The sequence below is a fragment of the Strongylocentrotus purpuratus genome, unplaced genomic scaffold (genome assembly GCF_000002235.5).
Source record: "Strongylocentrotus purpuratus isolate Spur 01 unplaced genomic scaffold, Spur_5.0 spur5_scaffold_5, whole genome shotgun sequence".
Classification (NCBI taxonomy): domain Eukaryota; kingdom Metazoa; phylum Echinodermata; class Echinoidea; order Camarodonta; family Strongylocentrotidae; genus Strongylocentrotus; species Strongylocentrotus purpuratus.
The window spans coordinates 18,376,047-18,386,527 of record NW_022145611.1 but is presented as its reverse complement, the minus strand read 5'-3'; the positions used below and the strand labels follow the sequence as shown (position 1 = coordinate 18,386,527).

Sequence of the window (10,481 nt, the reverse complement as noted above, 5' to 3'; positions counted from 1 at the left end):
GAAAAAGAAAAAGGCGATATTCCTGTTGCAAGAGCTGTAGCATGAACAATTGGTTTTTAGCCATTTTATTGCAGTTTTTGGCTTATCTGTTCAAATTGTGATATTGTGGGTACTGTGTGTAATGGACTTGCACAAGGGAAAATCTTTTTCCATGAAAATCTAAAAGAGCTCATGAATTTCGAAGACAGTTATTGTAAACTTATGTTTGTATGAAGAATTATTTATGAAATAGCAATTTTATTGAAGGCTTGAGGTAAAAAAAAAAAAAAAAATGTGTAGACTTGGTTGCACTGTAAGGGTTAGTATGCCTCTCAATATTGATAGTTTTTCTAATTTTAAATAATTTTATTTGCTATTTCAAGTTCTTCTGGAAAAGAGGTTGACATAGATATAATGCCATCAAGTGTACATACTTGTATCACATTACTACAGATGAGATTTCACAAGATAAGTTTTTAATTGTTGTTTTTCACGATACAAACAATGTTCCATAATATCATACTTCACTATTCATCATCCTATTTTCTTTAACCTCAAGAAGAAAAACTTGCTTTCATTATTTCCAAAGCTATTAGATTAAAAATTAATATTAGGTTGTTCTAGCTACCCATGGTCTGCTCTGACCTTCTATTTGGCCGTTATAATTTGTTTTCAAGATGGAAAAGGGGATTCTAGTTATTCTAGTAATGCTTGTTGAAAGGAATATTGTAAAAACAGTAATCTCTAAACAGTAAACACACCCCTAGAATATTTTTCCGCTGCAAGGTAGTTGGTTTCATAAAACCAAGGTTGCCAATTTTTGTAGAGTTTGTAGTATCTAAACAATTCCTTGATTAACAAAGAAGTACTTGCATGATATGGCACTGCTAGGGGAATGTGATCGGATATCAAAAACATCCTTAATTTATCTTGCAAACATTCTTATGTGCTGTAGTGACTTGTGTTTGGATATCTTATCACTCTGTTTAGGCATGGTTGTTGCTCGAGTAGACACAAGTTTTTTTATCAAGTTTCAAATCTCATTTTCAGTTGTCATCCTCGATGAGATGTGCAATTCATTGAGTACACATACAAGGATGCAATCTTGAGATTTGTTTCAGAGCATTTGTTTGTTGGCTCTGAAGTTTGATATATTGTGTGTACCGTGCATGAAAGATGATATTGCTTTGGAATCTGTGATTACATGTATTGTCTGCTAGAGACAGCTAGGATGGCTTTAACGCAGCAACGTGAAGTGGTATGGAGTTCAGCCAATGGCATGTATTTGTAGTTTCAAAGGTTTTATGTTTATTGTCTTCTTCAATGACTTTTATTTTCTTCTAATTCTCAATTGACCTGCTAAGTACTGAAATGTCATATTCCCTGTAGGTTTAATACAGGAACCATCCCGTTCCAGTTCGCAAAGGGTTAATATCTCTCTTTGTAACTTTAACCACCTCCCTCCCCCCCCCCCTCTCTCTCTCTCTCTCTCTCTCTCTTGCTCTCTTTCTCTTTCTCTCTCTGTATGATGTGTCTTCTCTACAAAGCTTTTATATGATCTCTTAATTTTCTTTGCATTTCATCATAACACACCTTTTTTTTCTCTTTCATTTTTCCTTTCTGTCTCTCCTTATCACTCCTATTTTCATCTGTCTCTCATACTCTTTGTCTGTCCCATGTAATCATATCTCTCACCCACCCCTTCTCTCTCTCTCTTTCTTTCTCTTTCTCTTTTCTTTCCCCATCTCAATGTCATTGTACTCTCTATCACCCCCCCCTTCTTTCAAACTCTCTCCCTCTCTCTCTCTCCCCCCCCCCCCCTCTCCCTCTCTCCCTCCATTCCTCTCAATGTCTCTCCCCTCCCTCTTCCGTCTTGTTTCTCTTCATTCTCTCCACCATTCTACTCCCACCCTTCTCCTCATCTCTCACTACAAATCTGCACATCATATTGTGCATGCCTCCTTTCTTTTCACTATCCTTCTATCCTTTTCACCATCCTTCTATCCTTTTTAATATTCTTCTATCTCTTTCACCATTCTTTTATCCTTTGCCAGAGGCTCATTCCAAGTAACATTTTAACCATGAATAAACACTAGAGGGAAGCAGGCATGTGTGCAGTTTCTGTTTTTAAATCTTGAATACAGCTTTTATCCAAAAGTTAGCAAGGTATCCTCTGAATATCATTTCAATTCATGTGGCTTTTAAATTCATAATTCTACCACTAGTACTACATAACATCACTGAAAGGAGAGATTGATTATTGGAGGCTTTACCGACTTGGCAGTTTTTGGTACATGGGTGTGTGGGTGTTGGGCAGAAGGACATCTTCGTCAATTATGAAGATGAATATTCTTTTTGTTTCCTTTGCAATTTTCATTATTCACTGTTATGACTTCAAAGGACAAATAAAAATACCAACTAAGAATTCACCTTTTTACACTATATACAATAATAAATAGATATATCTTCATTCAATTCTATACAGCTAATGCATTTAAAACCAGAAAAAATGTAAAGTATATGGGTAAATCGTTTGGGCAATTCCATAGGCAAGGTTGTACCAGACAGACAAATTAAATTGTGGCTTTACAAAATTGGACTGTACTTGTTATTCTTAAGTATACCCTGTCTCTCTGCCTTTCTCATCTGGTCTTCTATAAACAAAAAATTAAGAAATCATTTTTAAAAAGTTGATGCTTTGCACACTTGAGATTTTTCTGTTATCGAGATGGAAAGGTTTGGAGAGTGAATCATATTTGGAACGGGTATATTAAGCATATAAATATCAAAGCTGATCACTATTTACATTTTAAACAAAATAGTGATTTATTTTTTTGTAGGTAGACAACCAAAATACATCTTTGTGACAATAATTATGGTACTTTATTTATTCATTTTATGTCATTTCAAGGTAATAGCCTTTTTCAAGGGATAAATGTATATACAGTTTAAAAATCCCACAACAAACATTTGATAATGAATAATAAATTTTACAATTTTATTTGAAACATCTCCTTATATAAGGGATGGATTATGAATGAAATCATTTTATCTTGTGTTAGTGATGATGTGATGTGGTATTTGGTGCATCAACACTTCATTTATAAATGCCCCTTACTAAGAATGCCTATTTTGTCCACAGGGAAGCAGAATTAGAAAACATGCTGCTATTTCATGCAAATAGAACGACATTGCTATTTTACAAGTAGGCTTGTAAGTCCAATAGATTTTTGCATGGATTGAGGCATTAATGTTTAGCAAACATAACCACACACACTTTATTTTAGCAACACTATTTGAAAATATTATGGGTCACTAGGAAAGTAAAGGTATATAATTGGATGGCAATAGTTTATGTAGCTGCCATAGATCAGAGTGCCATCCAGGTTTGTTTCATGAAAAGAGTCTTTTTTAAATCATCAGTGCCCAGAGAGAAAGTTCCTTTGGCATGTTGACCATGACTGTGCTTCAAGGGGGTTGTTGAGCATTTTGGTGGTGGGTTTGCCTGAGCAACCGGCGAAGCATTCCCCAAGCTGGATGGCGTCTTTGTGGAAGGCCTTAATGCAGACCCAGCAGGTCGTCATGCAACGGTTGACCATCCTTGAAGACCTCCTCTCACGGATCTCTTGGGACAGCGCAAAACCTTGGTCATCGTCAATTCGGCCTACGTCGCGTTTGTCCAGGTTCTGTACTGCAGCCGCGAAGGCTTGGTCATCTTGGTCAGGGTTGTTGACATCCATAAGCTTCTCTAGGAAGGTCGGGGCCGCTAAGATCATACTGGGCACCACGATGGTCAAGACCAGGATGACTAACGCAAAGATAATGTGCTTCTCCTGCAGAAACAGAAACAGAGAGAGAGAAAAAACATTAAGAGAAATGAGAATTTGATTTTCTTGTTGTATTTATGGTACTGCTCTAGTGATGTTTGCTGTGCAATCACAGTCTTTATTTTGTCTTGCTTCCTCAGTGCCTAGAGATGGGCAGTGTAGAAGATCTCTGATGTCAGATCAATTGGTTGTGCAAACTTCTTAATGGACTCTAAATCTTCAGTGCTCTCTCTTTTTGTTTAAAATTTCCTTATAAAAACTGTATGAATTTTAAAAATACTTTCTTGCTGTTCGTAAGTTTTCTGAAGAGGATTAATTATAACACCTGCCTGTTTAAACAAAAAGTCTTACAAGAAGTGATATATTTCTTCCTATGAGAGGCTCCCATATTCTATTGCTGTCAATTTTATGTGTAAAAATGAAAGCCGTTTGTGGGAATCGTTAATTTGACAAATTGGAAGCCATTAGTACTTCTGAAGGGTTAATGTACAATTTCTCAGGACACTATTGAGTTAGAGCCTTCCTTGATGTGAGAATTGGTATGTAAATAGACATGATCACATGTAGATTACTTGTAAGTGTAAGCTCAATGGAGAACAGGGGTAAGGAGAAGGGAAGGATTTAGAGAAAGAGGGGAATGTATGTCATGGGTATACTATCATTTAAATCTCTATTTTGACAGCATCCTGTCATGTTAAAATGACTCTTTCAGTAAGATAGTGTGCTTATTTTCAGGCATCCTGAATTGATATAGTCCATGAATCAATCAGAAAGTTTCTTTAGATTGCTGCGAACTTATCAAATTTTTCAAGATTTTCAGGAACATCTTTTTACTTTTCATGCTTTTTATCTTCCTATTGATAAATGTTGCTTTAGTAGTTTCCCTGTCATGATCATTCTCTCGTCCATTTTGAAATTTCACTTATCATCCTCTCCGTTTATATTCAATAATTTCTCTCTGGCAGACTGCACAGAGTACCTCCCATTTTTTCCTATGACTGCAATTAATGGCCGTTATTTTATGTTGATTAATTCCACTTGGAATGATACCTTTAAAAGTTGTTTTTTTCTTCAACACACTCCAGATAATCAAATGGGAAAATGGTGCTTTATTATGCATCATTTGTCATACAAACTCTTCATGATCTGTAAGACAGATGTCTTGCAATGTTGTAGAAATCATTAATATGCATAATCTATGTTTTATTACAATAATCAGATGCTTTGAAGCTTTAATATACCATTGATAAAACACTTTGGTGTAAGAAATTGATTACTGCAGTTTTAAGATGCTTCTTGAACTAGTATAAAAGGGTAAGATTAACATGATTTACATTTCACCAAAGCTATTTTCCTTCAAAATTTTAAAGATTTATATTTCCAGAATAAAATAAACTGTTTTCAATTTGATTCTTGCAGATCTGTGAAAATGGTTTCAATACAGGAGTGTAACGATGAACATTCTTACTATCAGCACAGATCTTCATGAGGTTGAAATCTTCTTTAAGTGCTTCCATGTCTGTTTCACTGCCATCTAGATAACCTTTTATCTTTCCATACACCATATATAGCCACAAGGGCATCAACTTATTACACTTACTTTAATTTTGTATAGAGTACCCCCTCCCCCTCCCCCTCCTTATGACTTTGAGACGATATTACTCATCTCTCTTCATTTTTATCTGTTTTTAGAACTGAGTCTGATATTTTATGAACAGGGTTTCATCTTGATTTGATTAATTTAACACTTTTCCAATTTTCTTTATTTAATTAGATGCAGTTTCACAAGATTCACTGAGTATGTTTTAAAGCATTCTATATACTTTCAAGAGATGTCATTTAGTTGTGATGATGACAAGCTTTTGAACATGAAAGGTATTTTCGATTCCTTTAACATTGGAACATTTGTGATGTGAAAAATATACATAATATACAAGAACAACATTCTGCCATCCACTCTTTGCAATATAAAATATGAAAATGTGTTGACAAGCTTCATTAGAAAACAGATTATTTGGAAAAGGTTCTGCAATGTTAGCAATGATCATGCAGAACAAATTTCACAGCGATTATATTTTCCTCATTACCCTTTCTAATTCAAGGACATTAATTAACTAGCTCCGTTTTAAATACTTGCTGGTCCCTAATGCCTAGCAACTGTAATGTGCGACTGTCAATACAGTAGTGCTAATGACCAGTTTCAAAATTGTCATACATATGATGGATTGAATGAAGCACTACTATTTGATCTTTAATCTAAGTGAATGCTAATGGATCTGATTCGTTAATTCAGGGGCACACCTAGACATTTTAAATAGAAGGGAATTTCTGCCGAAATTCACAATTCAATTTAGATGAACATTTCCATCAAGCAAAAAACGTCTGTAACAAGGCTTAGAGAATTTTAAAAATATGCACAGAAGAAAGAAAGAAAGAAATAAAAAAGTTTTGAAAAAGATGAAATTGTAGTTGGAGGGAGGTGTCATACCGGTATCCCTAGCAGTACCCCTGGATCAATTGCAATCCTTTGATGCATTGATAGAGAAAATGTTGTAAAAGGTGTTTAGCATTATTTTACAAAATATTTTAAATGTTGATAGGTATAAACACTAAACAATGAATGCTACCATTTATGAAGTAAGACAAATTTAGGCTTCAACAATTGCCAGATCAATGCATGTACATCTATAATGGTATTCAGATAACTTAGGAAAAAGATGAATCAAAACTTACCATTTTATGTGAATTTTGTGGGCCTAACGCTATCCAAAACTGCAAACGCAGGTGCTGCTGTTACTGTCTTAGGTGTAAGAGCTCTTTTTTGTTCGGTAGAATTAAGCGATATCACTGAAAACTGGCAAAGAACACAGAAATAGAATATTGAAGCAACCAGGCTTGAATCAGAAATAACACGTCATGCGTAGATATACTGCTGTTTGATCCAGGCTGAGGCAAGGCAACGATAGTTTAGTCTAGTCCTGCTGCTTTACTGGTTATTAGCAAGCTGTAGTGATCTGATGGCAAACTCCACTACTTATATCCATGTTCCCTACTACTCTGCAACCCCCCCCCCCCCTCTCTCTCTCTCTTTCTCTCTCCCTTTCACTCTCTGTCTGTCTCTCTCGTATTCCCTGTGCAATCCTGTACGAGTGAAAACTTCCTGTACGCACTGGAGTGCACAATTCCAATGAGTGCTGGCCGGTGAATGGAAGTGGGCGGGGCCTGGTCTGATTAGCCTAATGTGATTGGCTGCAGTGCCATGAGGTAAGCTCTGCAAGGCTTGCCTGCTCCGTCTGACTGGCTGACGTCTGTTTGTGCACACCAACTAATAGCAAATAGAGTGCTCTAGCTTGGCTTACAAGACTTGTCACAAGTGAACATACTCTATATGCAGTACTGTAAGCAAAAATTGTCAGGAAAATGTCTTTCTTTTTTGGCAAGAGTATCATGTCTGCATGAAAGCCAACAAGAGGCTCTCTTCTACAAAAACTACTTTAATGAATATCATATTCATGAAGGGAAAAATGGTTTAATCCTTTGCGGTTCTCTCTTCATTGTTTCAATAAATGGTTATTATCCTGTTATGATTATTGGTGGAGAGCAGCTGCAACATTCAAATCTATTTTTGCCATCATTTTATAATAGAGACTGAACATTTGTCAGTTACAAAAAAAAAAGACATACCGGGTAGTTATATTTATTTTCATTTTCATTTCTCTATGAAGAGATAGAATGCGTACATCTTTGACTTTATATTTTTCTTAAGTATAGTAATAAATAAAACAGTAAAAAGTGTAGATGATAATCACAATTCTGCCAAGAGTGGAACAACTACCTTTCATTTTCATTTATCTGTGGATTATAAATAGCACAAATACAGGAAGGACTTGTATTTTTATGAATCCTAAATGTATATATATGGCAAAAATGTTTAAATGGTAATTACAACCCCATCTCAAGAGCATGTGATTTGTCATAAGACTTTGATTCAAAAACATGAAATTGTACAGAGCTTGTGATTTTTTGTTGTTGGAAATTCTTCCCTTTGTTTATAAGCATATATATACAGATGTGAAAATGAAAGTTTGAATTGTTAGTTTCATTCTGATGTGAAAGAAATGTGTTATCATTACTGATAAAAGCTTTCAATCAATGATTTAGCTGAAAAAAATCCAACTACTCTTTGCTTAATATCTTAATTTAAAAGAAAAACTTAAACATTTTAAAGTAAGTTAGGGCAGTTAGTATGAGATATCTAAAGTAATTCATGGTAGGTGTACTTCTCCTTTACATAATGTAAGGTTATGCTTTTAATTTGGTTTGAAACCTTCAGTACATTTCCCCAACATTTTAAACATTCCTGTGTATTTAATTCTGTCTTGAAAATGTTTGGTCAATGTTTAATATCACATTTGGATGGGTAGCGTTAATTATTATTTTAATTTCTTTGATATATATTTTGTTTGCACATACTCTTTTTTTAGAATAAATCTATTTCCTTTCCAACATGACCTGACTCAGCTACATAGAATGTGTAGCACAAATTTTATTTAACACTTTTGAGAAAAACCTTGTGTATAGCAAATATTTTGTCACCAGATAATGTCTGTGGTTAAAAGTACTGAAAATACCAGTCCAGCTGACCTTATATTGGTATTTCTTTTTCTTTTTTTCTTTCAAACAGACCTCTTTTATTTTGCTGCACTCCAAAGTACCTATTTTTATTGAAGAATAGAATTTCACAAGTACATCCCAGACATAGCTGAGGTTATCATGATGCTGATACCTTCTATACCAACATGATAACATTTTCTTTTATGGTGGTATATCAAGAAATTGGTATGGAAGGGGATTATATACCGGTAATGCAACCTTGTTATATGCTCCAGTTTGTGAGTCATTGGTACACCATTACTTCCCAAGGCATTCAAATCAAATGTTTCTGAAAAATACTTTATTGGTATTGAATGGTTTTATTTGAATGGTATTATTTGAATGAGAAAAAAAAACAGCTTAAAAAGATTTACCATGCCCATGAAAAAGATAACATCCCTCAAAACTAGCCTACCATTATTTCACATTTTCAAAAAGTATCACAATAATTTCATTTCTGAACATGGAAAATGTATCACGACAAAGAAGCGGTTCCAGTAATTAAGTTTTTGATTGATCACGATTCACTTTTGAAGTGCGAAGCCTTTTGGTCTGCCATCTGATGCTAATGAAAACTACAGTTTTTTTGTTTGTTTCGTTATCATACTTTTTCATGACCTCAATTAATGTTGGGGGGGGGGGCTGTCCACTGTATGGCTTCCCCTTTTGACGTGCCCTCTGTTTTGAAGCACTTGGCCCAGTTTGTTTGTTCTCAAAGCAATTGCAAATCCTTGGAGTGGGTTAGACGGAAATTAATATTGCTCATTGTCTGAGATCATTATTCAATTCTTCAGAAATCCAAGAAAAGTACTATTGTTACAAAAATCATGGTAATGGGATTTCAAATTGATTTACAAGCACATTAAGTAACATCAGGATTGTTAAGGTTGATTGACATAGTATTAATAATAATAAACAATATTTATAAGGCGCTTTATTCAGACAAACTCTGGCGAACTACAATCAAACTCAGAAGTCTTATTACGTTTGTATAATTTTTCAGATTTGTTTCATCATTTTATACTCAGTATGTAGTATAGAGATTTGGAGAGATCCTTAATGTTGGGATGCATTCATTATTTTGATGATGATTGAATGAAGGGTGTATTACTGTATTTATTATGATAATGATATAATTGAAATATATCTATTCTGTTGCCTATGTCTGTTATATATTTGATTTGAATCATATTGATATCATGCGTTATTTGCACTTTTGTTAGTGTATCTGCTTCAAATCTTTGCAGTTTTCATTGTGAAACAAACTGTCTAGAAGTGATTGGAAAACATAGATTATGTAATACAAAGTATTGTGGTGTTAACTTTGAGGTTTCAGAATTATCAAAATGATGAGGAATCAATCCAGTTGTGCTGAAATTCACATTCACAGTAAACAGAAAGATGTGTATGGGACCACACGAACAGGTGGCATGAAGTTGGGTCCAAACACTTCAGCTATTTCTTGTCATATTTTGAATATGAGAGTATATGAAGAACCATCATTTTCAGGGACAACTTTTCTATAATAAACTTCCACCAAAACATAAAAAGAATGAAAAAAGCTCACAAATTATTTTTCACCTTTCCCATCACTCGACCTTCTCTTCAAATCTTCTTTGGAATGGAAGGACAGGGTTACGTACAGCAGTAGAAAGTTCAAACCAATTTTTGTCTTCCACCCATTGAGAGTTGTACAGGAGATGACCAATTTTCCATTGACCCTAACCTCTTTCATCCAATTATCAATGACTATGTGGCCGTTGCCATGCCGACCATTGCTCATACCACAGACTTTCAATGATCTGGACAGATGTCTGAAACATGTTAATACCAGCGGTTAGTTCTCCCTGACTCCAATACAGAGCCTATATTGGCAAGTTCAGGGTTACGATTTTCATTTTGCTGATCGAGCATGTAGTTTGGGGATTAATTTTTGTGGGGTTCAATTTTTTTTTTGGAACAAGCGTTGGTCATAATGAAGTTCAGGGTTATAATCCTTGTCCTGCATAGATTAAACTGTTT

The 10,481-nt window shown here is 34.7% G+C and overlaps 1 protein-coding gene across 1 annotated transcript; it reads right to left on the bottom strand.

The window, feature by feature from the left end:
* Positions 1-2,088: 2,088 nt before the first annotated feature.
* Positions 2,089-6,855, bottom strand: LOC105444880. Its single transcript, XM_011679681.2, has 2 exons — positions 6,540-6,855; positions 2,089-3,812 (listed from the first exon to the last, which is right to left on the bottom strand). Exons 1-2 carry the CDS (start codon positions 6,540-6,542, stop codon positions 3,399-3,401), a joined length of 417 nt encoding a protein of 138 aa, XP_011677983.2. The 5' UTR covers positions 6,543-6,855; the 3' UTR covers positions 2,089-3,398.
* Positions 6,856-10,481: the final 3,626 nt, after the last annotated feature.